The sequence below is a fragment of the Mauremys mutica genome, chromosome 7 (assembly GCF_020497125.1).
Source record: "Mauremys mutica isolate MM-2020 ecotype Southern chromosome 7, ASM2049712v1, whole genome shotgun sequence".
Taxonomy (NCBI): domain Eukaryota; kingdom Metazoa; phylum Chordata; order Testudines; family Geoemydidae; genus Mauremys; species Mauremys mutica.
The window spans coordinates 18,609,275-18,626,847 of record NC_059078.1 but is presented as its reverse complement, the minus strand read 5'-3'; the positions used below and the strand labels follow the sequence as shown (position 1 = coordinate 18,626,847).

Genomic DNA, 17,573 nt, shown 5'->3' with positions numbered 1-17,573 from the left:
TGTTACTGCCCAGCGAAGTGGATGTTTTTTGAATTAGGAAAGCCAGTGTTTTTAACCTTCATATTCTTTCCCCCTTTGTCTAGATCGAGCGGTCGGAAGTAAGCAGCCTAGCACAAACCCCTAATGCAGTGGCCTCAAGCACTGATGGCAGCATCAATGCAGACTCCGTTGATGGGACCCCGGATCCACAGCGGACAAAAGTGGCCATCACTCACTTGCAGCAGAAGATACTGAAGTTGACGGAGCAGATCAAAATTGAGCAAACAGCCCGGGATGACAATGTGGCAGAATACCTGAAACTAGCCAACAATGCTGACAAGCAGCAGAGCGCCCGCATCAAGCAAGTGTTTGAGAAGAAGAACCAGAAATCGGCCCAAACCATTTTGCAGCTGCAGAAGAAGCTAGAGCACTACCATCGGAAGCTTCGTGAGGTTGAACAAAATGGAATCCCTCGGCAGCCAAAGGATGTCTTCAGGGATATGCACCAGGGCTTGAAGGATGTGGGAGCAAAGGTCACTGGCTTTAGTGAAGGAGTTGTAGACAGTGTTAAAGGTGGGCTTTCCAGCTTCTCCCAAGCCACACATTCGGCAGCAGGGGCTGTGGTCTCCAAACCCCGGGAGATTGCCTCCCTAATAAGGAACAAATTTGGGAGTGCGGACAATATTGCTAATCTAAAGGACTCTTTGGAAGAGGGTCAGGAAGATGGGAAGACTCTAGGTGTTATTCATAACTTTCAGTCAAGCCCAAAATATGGTAGTGAGGAGGACTGTTCAAGTGCCACATCTGGTTCAGTGGGAGCTAATAGCACCACAGGGGGTCCAGTGGGAGCGTCTAGCTCCAAAACAAACACTCTGGATATGCAGAGCTCAGGGTTTGATGCAATACTACATGAGATTCAAGAGATCCGAGAGACACAGGCAAGACTGGAAGAATCCTTTGAGAACCTTAAGGCTCACTATCAGAGGGATTATTCGCTAATAATGCAGACTCTGCAAGAGGAGCGGTACAGGTAGGCATTTTATTAATTAGTCCCCATATTAAATACTGAGGAGTTACAGAGCAGTAAAAATCTAAAGCACTCAGTGGACTATAAACAGCTTAGGGCAGGCAATGTATTGTGCCTTTCCCAGGACAGTGCTAACTGAGTATACTTGTGTAGTCGAAATTCCATCATTATGTTCCCAGTATAGAAATCAGGGTTAGAAATTGAGACAGTGGGAATGTTTTTGTGTGGTGCAGATCTGCATTTATCTTTTTAGAATATTTTGGGTGGAAATATCTATCTCCAGGAAACCACCCTGCAATACTTGTTAGCTTCACCAAGGAAAACATTCTCTGTGATCTTCTGTACCAGTCCAAATGTTCCGATAATAATTCTTCCCAGCCAATAGACAGACAGACTAAGAAGTCTTTTATGACATATCCCATTATAACAGGGCCCCAACTCTGCCCTTGTCCTCTTCCCTTCAGAAACTGCACGGACTCCACTGGGTGTGCTCTCAGTGAAACTTTATTTCAAATCCCCTTTACCAAGATCACCACAATCACCCATGCTACCGCCTGTTTACAATATTGGCTGGTCCTTAGCCCTCTCAGCAGGACCTGAGGGAAACAGAAGTCTCCCCATTCTGAGGCCTCTGTATGACTCGACTCAGCTAGCCCTGTTTCTCCCTCTTTCCCCCTGTACTTCCTTCTTGTATATCTTTTATCAGCCCTGGTCTGAGGGGGCCAGTTAAGTTCTGCCCCATCCAGTCCACCAGCCTGATCAGTTAGTTGCCGCCAGTCAGCTTCTCCTGGGGCAGTACTTAGCATCTAAATGACTAGAGAGCAGGCTCACTCCCTGCAGTGTGTGTCACCTCTATATGTGGGTCTGGCCATCTCTTGAGCTTCATTTAGTTGCAAGACCTATATCCATCAGGCAGATTGCTAAAAGTCAGAAAGCAGCCCCAGAGGTGTAGGGACCCCTTCACCATACATCTGTATATAAAGCTGCTACTATAGCCTGTGTGAGGAATCAGTGGCCTATGCGACCTACATGCTCCAAGCTTCCTCTCTGATATCATGGCCGAACTGAATAAGGGAGCCAGGGCCTTCTCCAGCATGTGCATATGCTGCTAGGCCCAAACCTAGCAAGCATTGCAGTATCCCTCCAGAGGTGCTGGAACTAGAAGTGCTGGGGGTGCTGCACTATAAAAATTGTTCCAACGCCGCTGTATCCTTCCATACAAGCTGAGGATTTTGAGTTTTGAATCTGTCTCCTTTGTTCTTATGTTATGAGACAGGGAGAACAGAAACTCTCCATCTACAATATTTATACCATTTGTTATTTTATATACTTGGTCCCTTGTCATCTCCCTTCTCAGATAAACAATCTCTCATCAGGGAGTTTTTCCATGCCTCTAATTGTTCTGTGCCACATTCTGAATCAATCTAACTCTGCAGTATACTTTTTGAAATAGGGTGACCAGATCCACACATGAAATTATAGGCAAAACCTCATGGTTGATTTATATAACATTTTCTGTGTTCTCCATCCCACTCTTGCACATCCTGGTGTCTTGTTTGCCTTTTGACTGCAACTGTCCATTGAGCGGGAATCTCCACTGAGCTGTGTACACTGATGCGTAGGTCCTTTTCGTGAGTTGATGCAGTTAATTTAGAAGTAGTATGAGTAGTTCAGAATTTTCCCTCTAGTGTGCCTTACTTTGCCATTTATCAACATTGAACTTCATCTGCCATCATGTTGCCCATTCACCTCTGAAGTTCCTCATGGTCTTCTCGGGCTTGACTGTCATAATAACTCCTATAAATTCTGCCCTCTCACTGCTCCGCTCCTCTTTCCTGATCAAGACGCGAATAGCAAGGAGGAGTCTCCCCTTACAGAGCCCCTCCAAGATAAGCAGTTAACTAAAGAGGGTTTGGGGGCAATTGTACTTCAGCACTAGTGCTCCCTACCTCAATTGTAGCTATCGAACCCCTGCTGTCCCCTGAAAAAACTGTACCTGCTCCCAAGTAAGGTAGAAGAAACCCTGCCTCCTCCAACCATTCAGACGAGGACCTGCATCTGGCTAGGAAAATGGGAGCAGTGAAGCCCAACCCTTCCTCCCATATGTCCAGCAGCGCTCTCAGAAGGCATGCTATTGTCAGTGTACCCAAAGACCAGGGTTCTGTGCCCCCCTGCTCCACGGTGGCAAAGGAAGGTTAAATAGAATGTATTGTCAACCATTCCACACAACAGTTGCATTCCCACTGCAGAGATTGTGTGGAAGCAGAGGGTATCCCTGTAGTTTACATATCCCGTGTTGCAGGGGGCAGAAGGGAGGTGGAGCCATTCCAACAGCAGTTCTCCTACCCTCCAGTGCCTTAAGCTCTACAGAGTATCAGCCAAGGAGGAGAAGGTGAAGAAAGCCAGAGGGGAAGTAGTGGGTACCATGGCTGCACTCCAAAGGCCTCAGTGGAGCAACCAGGAGGGGTGGCAGCTATTGCAGCAGCACCTCCCTCAGCCAGTGCCACTGGTACAAAGAAAAGGGTGCCGAAAGGAACCCACTCCTCTCCATCAGTTACAGGCTCCACCTGTAAAAGCCAAGGAGCCTCCCCATCAGAACACTTTGGATCTTACCCCTGACACTCTAGGACTCCTCCCCAGCAGCATCTTGCTATGGCTTTGTAGGCAGGTCCCCTGCCAGCTTCTCCAGGCACCAGAGCCCAGATCTGATGGAATTTTTGGGCTGTGCCTTCTCGGGTCTCTGAGGAAAACAAGAAATGAGAGGGGACCCAACTCTTCACCCCAAAAGGGAGGACAGCAGCCAGGGATTAGTGTAGATTTGCACCATGTCTTCAGCATCACCTTCTAGCTCTCTTACAGATGCTGGTGTCCTGGAAGCCATGTGAAAGGGTTTAGGCTACTGACATCTTGAAGTGGCAGTGAGTTTTCTGCATGTTTTGCAAACCTGGATGGCCAAAGCCAGGCCAGTGTCATTTTTCAAATTCTCTTTTCTTGTGATCAGACTTTTGAGTGATACCAGAGCCCAGCACAGGAGCTCGTTTCCAGTGCTCATTATTAGGTCCCTACCAAATTCTCGGTCCATTTTGGTCAATTTCACAGTCATAGGATTTTTAAAATCGTAAATGTCATGATTTCAGCTACTGAAGTCTGAAATTTAATGATGTAATTTTAGGGGTCTTGACCCATAAAGGAGCTGTGGAGTGGGGGAGGGGTTGCGAAACTGCTTCCCTTACTTAGCGCCTCTGCCAACAGAGCTTCAGAGCTTGGCAGCTGGAGAGCGGTGGCTGCTGGCAGGGCGCCCATCTCTGAAGTCAGCACCACCGCCAGCAGCCACTCAAAAGTAAGGGTGGCATGATATGGTATTGCCACCCTTACTTTTGCACTGCGACCTGCAGAGCTTGGCCCTCAGTTGGCAGCTGTCACTCTCCGGCCGCCTAGCTCTGACGGCAGCAGCACAGAAGTAAGGGTGGCATGGTATGGTATCGTATTGCCACCCTTATTTCTGTGCTCCTGCTGGTGAGGCACTGCCTTCAGAGCTGGGTGCCTGGCCAATAGCCGCTGCTGTAAGGCAATGCAGAAGTAAGGATGGTAATACTGCAACCCCTCCTAAAATAACCTTGTGACCCCTCCTGCAACTCCCTTTTGGGTCAGGACCCTCAATTTGAGAAATGCTGGTCTCCCCTGCGAAATCTGTCTAGTATAGGGTAAAAGCGCACACAAGATGAGATTTCATGGTCCGTGATGGATTTTTCATGGCCAGAATTTGGTAGGGCCCTACTTTTTATCCTACAGTCTCTTAGCAAAGTGAAATGAAGTCTGATCTGCCAATCCATAATAAAGAGAGGTTCTGCTTGTTTCAATTTAGTATTTTGTTGGACACATGAAGCACTAGCCATCCATATTTAGGTAACAATGCTGCATACAAACTACAGCACAAGCAAAATGGCAGCCTGAACTAATACAGTATAGGCAGTCGGGCTTTAATATTTTGGCAGCTGAGCTCGTTAGTCCTGCCCTGGAGCCATTTAGCAAAGTTTACTTGTAATTGGGTGTGGGGGTGGGGACTCTTGCCCACTAATGTTCAGTAAACACAAGAGATTATCCAAAGCCCCACACGTCTTAGGAAACCAGCTTCCAGCAATGTCCATATTCTGCCTCTTTTAAATACTCATGCAGATGAATGCAGGGGACAATAAGGTGTAGTGGGGAGACTCAGAGATGAAAAGTTGTTAATTGCACAGGGAAGTGTCTGATCTGCAAAGATCTGAAAGACTAAATCACGGCAAACCAGACTAGTTCATTGTAGTAATTCTGACTACTGAATTTAGTATTAAAACCTACCACTTAATTGACCTTTTAAAGCATCCAGAAGATAGAAGCTAACACTTCTGTGAGAGGAGAAAACTGAAGCAGAGAGGCTAAATGCTTTGCCCAAGGCCATAGAGGAAGCCGCTGTCCTAGCTCAGATTAGAACTCTGGAATGCCTGACTCCTAGTCCTGTGTTTGGACTGTTAATCCACTCTTTTTCCTTAAAATAAATCCTCCAGGGAAGATGGAGACACATATTGTGGTTTTAATTTATTAGGCTGGGGATTTGTATTGCTCATACCTGGCCTTAAAAGCTATGAATAGCTAACAGGTGTGTGCTATTTCTGGGGAACCTTTCGGATACTAGCACAAAGCGCAGATGTTCTAAAATACTTTTTAATTTAAAAAAGAGAGAGAGAACCTCTTGCTGAGTGTTTACATCTGTCCTGGCAATTGGAAGAATACAAGTGCCATAATCTTTTTCCATCAAACTTCTGTATCCAGCCCAGTCGTCTTAAATTTCTCCCCACCCCAACCCTTTTTTGCAGGTGGATGGCCTTTGTTTTATGTTGCCTTAGTTTCTATTTACCAGCCAATACTTACCCTGCAGGTTTTCCATGACCTGCCTGATTCCCTCCCCTTTTCAGCTCTTGACTATCAGTATAGCTCTTGTGCTAACTAGCCCTGGGGTGGGGTGGTATTAGGGCAGTCTCTCCAGTTCTTCCTGTGTCTGTCTTTTTATTTCCCCTGCACTGCAGGTTGCTCCAGCTGTCCCAGTGTACACATTGCTACCTGCCCATTGGCCAGCTGATATGGCCTCAGGCAGTTTAACCACTCCTCTTAGAATTGAATCATCAAGAAAGGAAGATCCTGGTCTGGTCCTCTGCAGTGGTTCTTTTTCAGCTGTAACAAACTCCAAAATAGCCTGTTGCTTATCTCATTCTTTGAAAGGTGGCAGTTGTTTACTGAGAGAAGCAGGGACTTTCCGTTCTGTAGAGAACCTGAAAAAAAGCTCCTGCTGAGTTTTTTTCATGGTTCCTGTCCCATTAGGGGAACCGGTTTGCACACAGCAAAATCATGAGCTCATATAGTTGGGATGTGTCCAGCTCACTGCAGGGGGCGGGGGAAGTGTTTAAGCCAGCGTCACTGGAAAGTACAGTTAGCAGGATCCTGCGAGAGCTATGAGAAACCCATCAGCCAAAATGCTACCTTATTATGCTTTAATTTTTGTATCCGATTTTTTTGTAGTTAGAACTGGTTGGACCTCATACTAATTATATTTATTTGTTTAAAAGACTCCTGGGATAACCTTTGACTTCTAGACTACTGGGCTAGATTTTCAGTTTTATGGTTGTCGAATAAAAAGAAATGGCAGCTCTTAGAATCTGCTCAGGGGCTAGAAATGTTAAATAGCCTGTTGAGGATTAGCACAGATGAGGCAGCCAGATGAGTCTGATAAATGAAAATGATCATATGGCTGTTACCACCCTCACATACGTGTGTGTGTGTATGTATGTATGTATATCTGTGTATATATACGTGTGTGTGTATATATATATATACGCACACGCGCGCGCACACACACACACACACGTATATATACACAGATATATATACACACACACACACTCTAGCCCCTCTTTACAGATGACTTTACAAGGGACAAAATAGGACATTTACTTTGTAATACCACCTAATCTAAACTTCTCTATCTTTTCTCAAATAAATTTTAGCTCCCAGTCCTGCATTTTTGTCATAAGATCAACTTTTCATCTTTTCCAATGTGATAGAACAAAAAAAAACCAGCTCTTAAACTCATAGATGTTACAAATAAAATAGGAAATGAAAATCAAATAAACAGAGTAAGGTTAGTTCCAGTAAGTATATCGAAAATCTATGTATTGGATAATTGTTGAGTTGAAGTAAGGGAACAAATCAATCTGCAAAAGCTGAGGCTGGCTCCTTGCTGTAAGCGGGGAAAGCACTGTTAAGTTAGCAAGCAGGAGTCGCATGAAGTTAATTTTGGTTTCGGAATAAGTCAGTAGTCCTGCATTCCAGGGTCCAGGAAGCACGATGTCAGCTTCTTTGCTAATCACGTTAGCTCAAATCCTGAGGTTTACAGATTTGCAGGGTTTCCTTATGTTTCCGGTAGATTGATATGTGTACTGAAGTTATCCAAATCCAGTTGTTTGTAATAAAACAAGATTTAAGATTCTTGGCAACAACTGTTCTACGGTGTGTGTCTCTTATAAAGACATAATCACTGTATTTTTCGTAAAAGTTCGAGTCCCTTTTTGTTTAACCAACCTTCTGGAAAAGCTTGAAATTTAAAGTATTAACATGCAGAATACTTTTCCTCCTAATTTATGCTGCACTTAGGGGGTTGCTTGTGTTGATTTGTTTTGGTGGGAGTGGGGGTATTAATTTTGATCCTGCGTGCTTGGCTGGTGGCAGACTATTTTTTAATTAAGTATTTTTGGGAAAGGGAAGTGGGGTGGGAGCAAGCAGCTATATTATAAATAACTGGCCAAACTTTTCACCAGTCTATCTCTACATTGCTACTCATGTTGTTTGATTCCCCGGTGCTGACAAGGTGCTCTTGTTTTTCTTTTGTTTTTTCCAATGATGTATCTTGACAACAAAGATGCCTGGGAGTTTTTTTCAGAATGAGCAGCATCAGTCAGTGATGTGCTCTTGCATCCCAACTGGTTGACCATGTATGATTGTCATTGTTTGAGACTCTCACGTGCCAAAGCTGTCTGTGTTTCAACTACAAACTACCTTAAAAAGTCAGGTCTTTAAGTAAAGCCCCACTATTTGAGGTAACAAGCATCAAACATCTTCTGATGTTTTGTTCTTTTCATTGCAAAAAATTAATGCTAAAGGTAGCTCAAGTCCATAGAGTCAGAAGCCCGTGAGTCAGACACTATTTGTTAGTGAACCATCAAATATTAACTCTAAAAGGCGAGTAGAAGATTTCTGTTGCATTGCGAGTGTTCTGACAATAGCTACCACTCATGCAGTTGAACCAGTGGTAGTAATGGAGGGAAAATTTAGAGGGGGGGGAAGGGCCAGCCTAAACAGTGCCTATGATTTAGGATTTCTTGGTCCTGGTTCTCTGTTTTTCAGTTTACTCTTCAGAAAATATGTGAATATTTTAACCAAATTCACAGGGGGTATTGAAACCTAATTGCTTGTAAAGCACTTTGAAATCTTCAAATGAAAGGGCTATATATAAATGTAAAATACTTCACATTTGAAAGGTTACAGTTGCATTGTGGGGTTAGTGCTGCACAACTACTGCATGTTTTGCTAATAGAACAGACTTTTTCCACCTTTGGAATAATTCACATTTTAAACCTTGCCCCTCCCCCCCCCCCCCCCCCCAATGGGAATCACTTGCAATCCGCTTGCCACTGGAAATCTAAAAAATGAGCCTACAGGCTAGTGATTTACATGCTCTTCTCATAAATAATAGAACATGGTAATTTTGCCAATCAGACAGAATCACTCTCAGAAGCTAATGGGAAAAAATCCATCCATGTGACCTTACATGTAGTGATGTAATGCCAAACAAGACCATCACGTTCTCTGACTTAGACATCAGTCTTATTAATTACTCACATTGCTTCACTGAGTATAACCTTGGCGGGGAGCCTGTGTTATATGGAGGATGATTGGTGATTTAAATACAAGACTCAGAATAGGGAATCTGTCCTTAACTTCCTTTGTAACGTCATTTAGCCTCTCTGTGCCTGTTTCTCCCTCTTTAAAATAGGGCTGTTTGCCTACCTCATGGGCAAGATTTACCAATCTCACAGTGAGGAAGCATAGTTTATTGTCCGAAATCACTCTCAGATCCGCAGAGTGAAGGGGCAAGGAAAACGTAAATCATTTAATATCAGCCATGCTGGTTTTCAAGGAAGATCTCCACGATTCATCTCTTGATTCTTATTGGTGTAATTTTACCATTGTGTTCTCACTAAAATAACTCCCCTACGTTTCTCACTTCTAGATGTGAACGACTAGAAGAGCAGCTAAATGACCTGACAGAGCTCCACCAGAATGAGATCCTTAATCTAAAGCAGGAATTGGCCAGCATGGAAGAGAAAATAGCTTATCAGTCCTATGAGCGAGCTCGAGACATCCAGGTTGGTGAGAGGCTGGACTTAGCAAGTTCCTGCTCCCACTTCAGGGTACTCAAGCACACAGTAGCAATGGCTATTTCCCTAGTTTTCCAAAATGTTCTTGGTTCCATATGTGTGCGTTTTAATAGCAGTATAACAAAGGCTAATGGGAGAGTTGTGCACCTTGAGCTTTCAAGAGCACCTTAATCTACCTTTAGCTCTCACAATTCTCTCTCTAACAGCCTTGATGCAGGGGAAGCCATTGTGTATTTGCCAACTATATATGCATGACTGTTCGTGTATCCATGTTCAGAGGAACCTGCCACCTGTCCCATCATGGGATTTTTTAGGTTAAGGCCCAGTGGGAACATGCTCCCATCTTTGGTGGTGCCCATAATACAAGTATTTGCACATATTGGAAACCAGTGGGCAGAGACATGAGCAGGAAGTTTTTCTGGTAGTGTTCCCAGTAGACTGCTCCAGGGTGTGTCACTAATTTTAGAGCAATCAGCACAGATATTGAAGGGAAAACAGTAGCTGGCTTTATGCATCCATTGTGTTCAGTCAGGAAAAAAATCCATTCCGTTTTTCATGCCCAAATAAGGAGGTGTTTGCAAGAGAAGTTTCCTTCAGTATGTGAAGTATCTAGAGTTCAGTAGCCTGTGGAAATGGGGGTTTTACAGAGCTGGAGGAGCATCTGCAGACAAAAGTCAAGTGATCTGGGAAAGTACCTGGCCTTTAGCTAAGCCTTACAAAGACCCATTTATAAACAAGCTCTAAGCTATTTTAAATTCACATTGTTGGTTTAAACAGGCTCCTCAGATTTGGGGAGAGGACTTGGGATATTTTTAGTGTGTGAGGAGAATTTTAGGTCAAAGTGCAGCCTGCCCTTTGCACAGATGAGTCTTACAAGCTGGTGCCACCAGACAGAGGCAGTGATTTTCTTTGGGCTACATTTGTTGACCCAACTTCAGGATTGGTTGAATCAGTTTTGCCTATTGCTTTCAAACTATGTAACCCCTGGGAAGCCCTCGATAAATTGACTTCCACAGCAATATCAGAGTTTTATGCAATAGCGGAGAAATGTAACAAGTAGCAATGACTTTCTAGAGTAAAGCTAAAATAAATAAATGTCTGGGTACAGTGGTACCATGTCCTTTACCCTATCAAATATCAGGATTTCACTTTTAAATGTGCTGCAGGGACCCAGCTGTACATCTCTCTCTCAAATTTACCCACACAGGAGAAAAGAGTAGGACAGGAAGCTTAAAATGAGGTGGGATTCATCAGTAGCCTTTTCCTTAACCTCAGTTTCATGACTCAGCATTTCTGATGTAAATTTTCCATGTTGATGAGGCACTTTGAAAACATGACTTAATCCTCAGCGCTACTGAGAGAGAGGTAAATATTAGTCCTATTAGAACAGAGACTATAATTCAAGAAATCCTGGCTCTCAGTCCTGTGATCCATCCACCAGACAGTGCTGCATTCTTCAGCACACCGGTTTTAGGTAGGATGGTGACATGACACAGTTGGGGGAGAGAGTTCATTTGGCTAAATGGGAAATCAATGTACAACTTCTCGTAATAGGGTATTGAAATCGCATTTTAAAAATAATGAAGTGGTAGATAGAACCTGTTTCTCCCTGGACTCTGGCCTAATGGTTGCTCTGTATTCTGCAGCACAGTGTAGGATACCTGAGTTCAGATTTATCATAGTGGAAATAAGATTGCTCAAAAGTGGCTCCCCAAGCCAATTAGGGATCATCTCTGAGTGCTGCTCAGTTCAAATGAGGGGTTCCTCAGGGTTGTGAGAATGATGGTCAACCGGGGAAAAGGAGGTAGAAAAGGAGCCGCTCAGCCCACTGCCAGTCTGGGGTCCCAGCCACCAGCCCCGCACAGCACACTGCCAGTCTGGGGTTCTGGCCGCAGGCCCCGCTCAGCCCGCTGCCGGCCTAGGTGAACAGAACCCCAGACCAGCAGCGGGCTGAGCAGGCTGGTGGCGTAAGATCAACATTTTAGTTTAATTTTAAATGAAGCTTCTTAAACATTTTGAAAACCTTGTTTATTTTACAATACAACAAAAGTTTAGTTATATAATATATAGACTTATAGAGAGAGACCTTCTAAAAAACATTCAAATGTATTACCAGCACGCAAAACCTTAAATTAGAGTGAATAAATGAAGACTCAGCACACCACTTCTGAAAGGTTGCCGACCCCTGAGCTAGATTAACAGCCCTGGACATTGAAGACCTCTCGCTCCAAAACAGGCAAAGTAAAGGCAGAAGTAATGCAAGAGTCCCTTACGTTAAGGGATTACCTCTAGGAACAAGAGGGGATAATTCAGTTCCCATGGCCCATTCAGTCCTACATATCTCTGAGATTGCCAACCAAGATAACACAATGAGTGCCACACACTCATTTTGCATGGGATGCTGTCAGTTGGTAACTACTGACTCAAATGGCATTAGAACAGAGGAATAAAAGGTTGAAAAGCTCCCATCTCTGATCTCTCTAAGGAGAATCTGGTTTTGATTCTAAAATGTCTGATAGCACTGAAGAAATGGAAAATACTTTTGGCTTCTGTTACAACCCTGGCTGAATTTCCCCTGGTGAGCAGTCACCAGGCTGGGGTATTAGACCCAACCCACACAGGCGCTCTGGTTCATAGTTTAGTTCATTGGGAACTAGGTGGTGGTTACAGGAAAAACCAGATGGGCTTTGCAAAGTAGCTTCTTAAACACCCACACACTTCACTGTTAGGAGGTACACGTGATTTACAGATCTGTAGAAGAGTAACAAACACCTGAACACAAGACCCTCCATCCAGTGTCCTTGCCATTCCTGAATATCATTTGGATTTTGGTCAGTGTCCTGCAGGGGTCCAGATCCCTCCCAGCCAAACTTACTCATTCTGGCAGAGAGAGTCTCTTTTTTAAACCAGTTTCTAACACCTCGTGGTCCTTCCGGTGAGTTTTTCCGTTCTCCCACCCTCTGTGGGATTGCTTACAGAGGTTCATTAACCGAGCCTCCATCATCCTAATATGGGAAGATTATTCAATCGTTGATGGTCTTCTCATTCATGGTTAGACAGCTACATGTCAGGCTCCTCCAACACAAGAGGGATGATGCAGTCTAATAAAACTGTTCCAGTATACAGTGAAACACAAGTTAACACTCAAAAGGGAGGCTGAAATAAAAGATGGTGGGTTTTTTCCACAAATCAGTTTGGGGAAACAGATATAACCCCCAGCCTGTCACACACCTGAAAACCACAGTAAATCAAGAATTTAAAGTCAATGGAGCAGTCAGTAGAGAAACGCTTGTAAATGAGATCAGAATTAGGTATTTTCCTGCAACCTGCAGTTCCTACTTAATAAGGGACTCATATAAATCACGAGAAATGGCACGGGGTTCCTCTGCTCCTGCTGCAGGATATGAAATCAACTTGAGTGACTCATATCCTGCAGCAGATGAGCAGGACCCAAAGAATGTAGCCACATTACAGTAGGCACCAATTAGTCTTTAAGTACCACTGTGATTCACCATGCGAACACTGAAAACATAACCATTCCATTGTTCCCAACAGGAGGCGCTAGAAGCCTGTCAGACCAGGATCTCCAAGATGGAACTTCAGCAGCAACAGCAACAAGTGGTGCAGCTAGAGGGCCTGGAAAATGCCACTGCCAGAAACCTGCTGGGTAAATTCATCAACATCCTTCTGGCCGTCATGGCTGTTCTCCTAGTCTTCGTCTCTACCGTGGCCAACTGTGTTGTCCCCCTCATGAAAACTCGCAACAGGACGTTCAGCACTTTATTTGTGGTGGTTTTCATTGCCTTTATGTGGAAGCACTGGGACGCCATCGCTGGCTACTTGGAACGATTCTTGTCGCCCCCAAGATGATGGCACAAGGAATCAGCTGCATCGTCCCACTGACCCACTCACCCTGGCGCTCACGGGCAAGTGAACGCAGCAAAGATTAGTCAGCAACTCTTCCGCTGAAATTTTAAAGTGTCCGAGTGAATTTGTTTACATTTAGAATAACATTTTTCTCTGCGAGATGCATTGCAATAGTATTTTTTAGATTTTATTCAAGAACTCTTTTTGGCAAGAATCCTGGATAATTTTTATGTAGCATGGTTCTCTTTGGATGCAAATCTTAAGATTCTTTAAGTGTACAAAAGAATAAAATAAAAATTTGGAGCACACCAATGGGCAATTTAAATTATGGCTTGAACTACAGTACTAAACCTGTTAGGAAGAGAACGTGGCTAGCTTAAAAATAGCAAAGATTAAGCTAGTGTGCACAGCCTTGTACGATGGTACCACAGCGAATCTGTAACGCTAATGTTTACTGTGAAGCCTGCTCACATTCCATGTCCGAATGTATGGATTCAGGGTGGCTTGTTTTTTCCTTAATGAGAGAAAAAACAACGCACGGCTCTCCCCCAACTCAGCTTCTGGGTCGGCCATTTGTGCTGACCTGACATACGATAATTTTCTAGAAGGCCTGTTAAGTCTTGCTAGGCATACAAAGTGGAAGCGCCATGCTGTACACACAGTAACTGCACAGTCGTACTACAGTATTTTGAAGTAGCCCTTTAAATACTTATCTTTAAGCAAAAGCCCTTGGTCGCACTTTTAAGGTTTTTTTTATATATGTATATTCACAGATTTAAAAAAAATCCGAACAGCATACTTGAAGAGTGTAATACTCAAACTCTCAGTGCTTCCTTATTGTTTCTATGATAGGATTTTTTATTATTATTATTATTATTATTATTGGGGGTTTTTTTGGAAGGGGTTGGGAGGGTCATTATTTTCCTCTTTAATAAAGAAGTGATGTTTTTTAAATGAAGAATTGCGTGAATAATTAAGTGTGAGCAGTCGTGTCCTGAAACAGTTTTGAGGAGGGCGGAAAGTAGTTTCTATTGACACCAGTCTGAGGAAGGCAGGTCTATCCCTATGCCATTTAACTGTCCTCCTGGGCTTGCAGATGCAGCATCATGAATAACTTCCTCCTTCTCCACACATTTTTGTCATGCAGTTTTTTTCCTGTCCTTTTTGTGGGTGTGAGGGAGGCATGGGGTGTTAGATTTCTCATTCCTAAATCTGTCCACCTGGCCTCAGAATGTTTTCCTTAGAACAAGGAATTTCTCCTCATCCCTTTTTTGGAGAAAGATTCTTAAAGAGAGAATAACTATGAAAGGGATAGTTCGTTCAAACGACTGATCCTCTCATAAATATCCCCGATAATTTATTTTTAAATGCACCTCTGATAACTGAAACCAAAGTTGTCATCCCGTCAGACTGTGGTAAGATCATTGTCTTTATGTTTAGAACTTCTTTGTATGCTGTGTTATCCATGTAGCCTGCCACATAGAGCCCCCTTTCCTGCAGCTGGGAAGGCAGGGACGTAATACAGTTCCGTTGTCAAAGCACTAGAGGAAATGTCAGTTACAAGTATGACTTAAGTCGCAGCAACATCTTTTCCCAGTGATCTGTTGTTACTGGCAAGTTTTCATATTGAAGGAATTAAAAAAAAAATCTGGCTCAGTATCTGTTTCCACTGGAAAAAAAGTAAAGTTTTTAGTTCCATTGAAAGTCTTTGTAGCACAAATAAGATTCGTGGATTCTCTTTCACATGATTTGCAGTATTTAATCAGACTTGTTGTTCTCCTTCTCCCTTGGCCTAAATACTATGTAGGAACCAAATTGTGGCCAAGTGACTTAAAATGATATGTAATAGCAAGTATAGGAATTCATGCTATTGTGTCTACTCCAAGCCCCAGGAAATTCTCCAGATCTAGGTTAGCACCTCCCTCTCTGCTGGGAAGAAGGTCTTAATACTCTGATCACTGCCAGCCAGGAGAGGAAAGTTCTCTGCCCAACCATCCTTGTTCCTCCTTCAGAGATTCAGCATGTCACCTTCATAGCCACACTTCTGTCTTTAAACTCAGGTACCCTGTGACAATTCCAGCACACCTCACTTTGTCACTGTGCACTAATCCACTACTGTCTTTGTTAAGAACAAGTTGCCAGTTGCAACTGACTCAAGCCAAAAATAATCATTTCTATTTCCACAAAAGTTGCAGATAGAGAGCATGTATGTATAAACAATTCCCTTAACAGATGACAGTTGCCAGCCATGGCAAAACTCAGTGGGGTTTAATGCCCTTGTGTGATTAAATTAGATCTATAATTTTCATCCACCCATATAAAAATACTCTGTTCCTGTTAGGTTTCCTCAGAAACAAAGGTAGGGAGATCAGAGTAATAAACCCTTGACACATGATCTAAGAGCTTTGTTGCCTCAATATTTCTGAAGCCCTATCTTTGCACCTCTTTATAGTTTAGGTCACACTGTAAAAGTTTACACTTGGTTTAGTGCATGAACAAACTTGGGAATGAATTAAAAGCCAACCGATTTTTACACTCATTCATCCCACATCCTGGTAATGTCTGAAGGAAGTATTTGCCTGTTTTCTGCTAGGTACCCTACCTTCAGTTACAGTCTCTGGATGTTGTGTTTAATCTTCTTTAGTAAAGAAGTAATTTGCCAGAAGTAATGGACTTAATAGAAACGTTCACCCCAAAACTGTTTTGTGAAGGCCATTTACTTGGTCCTGGACGATGTTGTCTGTCTGTGTCTCTCTCTCTCCAACAGTTTTCCATTCCAAAAAGTTGTCTGCAGTTAATGCCATATATGATGCTGCATCCATTTTTATTTTTTAATACTGTAAGAGGACTAGTGTGAGGTTTTTTGCCTTTCATTAGCTGAACATTTGGTTTATTTCCTCCCCCCTTCAATCTGAAGTTCTGTGATGACTTCTAATAGTTTAACAATGATTATGTTGTTGGAAATGTGATTCTAGCTTTAAAGCTCCTTTTCCTTGTATGTGGGTTGTGTTCATTCTCTTTAAGGTGAAGCATTCCTGGATGACTTGTAGAAGACAGTATCTGCCATGTGTGTGCATGTGAACCTTTTATTATCCTTCCCTATGTATGTAAACTTGTGTGACCATCTCTTTGAGTTGCAGAACATTTCATGTTGGGAGTTGAAACAATTCTGAAATTGCTTAGATATGTTTAGCACATATCACGGGGGCATATAAGGAAGGAGAGAATATAATGAACTGCATTAGTTCAAAAAGAAGTGACTGTTAAATGATATTCCATGGTTCAAATGAAGTTCACCTGCTCCCCCATCTCCTGTCTCATTGTGTTTAAAAAAAAAAAAATGCCATTTTTAGACAGGTTTACAAAATTCTCCTTCCCTTGAGCTTCATTAATTTAATTATGCTGAGCATGTTCACAGCAATTACTTTATTGGTTTATTCCAATCTAGTGAGTACTTAAGATCTGATCAGATTAAATGGTGAGTTCTGTACATTGTTGCACTGGGCCAGAAGAGACACTGTCTTTCAGCTTTGAAAAATATGCATTTTTAAAATATTAAACAAAAAGCAGCATTATAACAGACGAAGCCAAGCTATGAAGGGATCTGTGTTGAGATTGGATGGCTTTGCCAGTTTTAAGTGATTCTGAATGTGGCTAGAGTTAAAAACCCTACGTGTGTCTGTGTTGTGTATGCCAGGTGGTATCGTAGTAGGCAATTGACTTAGCTGTAAGTGTGTTTTTAAGTGTAAAAAAAAATAAACAGAAAAACTCACTTGCACGGTCTGAAAAGTACAGAAATGACACTTGTGAACGTAACACTGTAGTTTATAGGTCTTAAGCTGCTAATTGTTGAGAGAGATTTACATATGTCTTGTCTGATCGTCACAGATTCATCTGTGACACTTACTGTATATAAAAAAAATTTAAATAAAGACCTCAGCTATTAACTGTGTGTGGTTTGGTTGTTTTCAAAGGTAGTGTGGGTGACTGAAGACAGGGAAATGGTGAGAGGGCCTATTGTAATGCACTGAGACATTTCATAACCACGTAGGATTCAAGTCAAGTTCTCTAGAAGTCCCCTAACTGGACACCACTCTGTAATCAGAGACATACTGGACTGTCACACAGGAAGAAGAAGAACCAGTGTGTGTGGAGTCTTGGCCATTTCCCTCTGTCTAGCCATCTACGGTATTTATCTGGCCTCCATTACAGTGGTAGGATGCCCACAA

The 17,573-nt window shown here is 42.9% G+C and overlaps 1 protein-coding gene across 12 annotated transcripts in view; it reads left to right on the top strand.

The window, feature by feature from the left end:
- Positions 1-17,279, top strand: part of TMCC1 (transmembrane and coiled-coil domain family 1) — a 198,283-nt gene extending 181,004 nt beyond the window's left edge. For all 12 annotated transcript variants that reach the window (XM_045024691.1, XM_045024683.1, XM_045024692.1 and 9 more), the window contains 3 exons: positions 84-1,009; positions 9,330-9,465; positions 13,033-17,279. In XM_045024691.1, the coding sequence (XP_044880626.1) occupies positions 84-1,009; positions 9,330-9,465; positions 13,033-13,347 (1,377 nt within the window). In that variant the 3' untranslated portion in view covers positions 13,348-17,279. The remainder of the gene's footprint in view (positions 1-83; positions 1,010-9,329; positions 9,466-13,032) is intronic.
- The last annotated feature ends 294 nt before the right edge of the window (positions 17,280-17,573 follow it).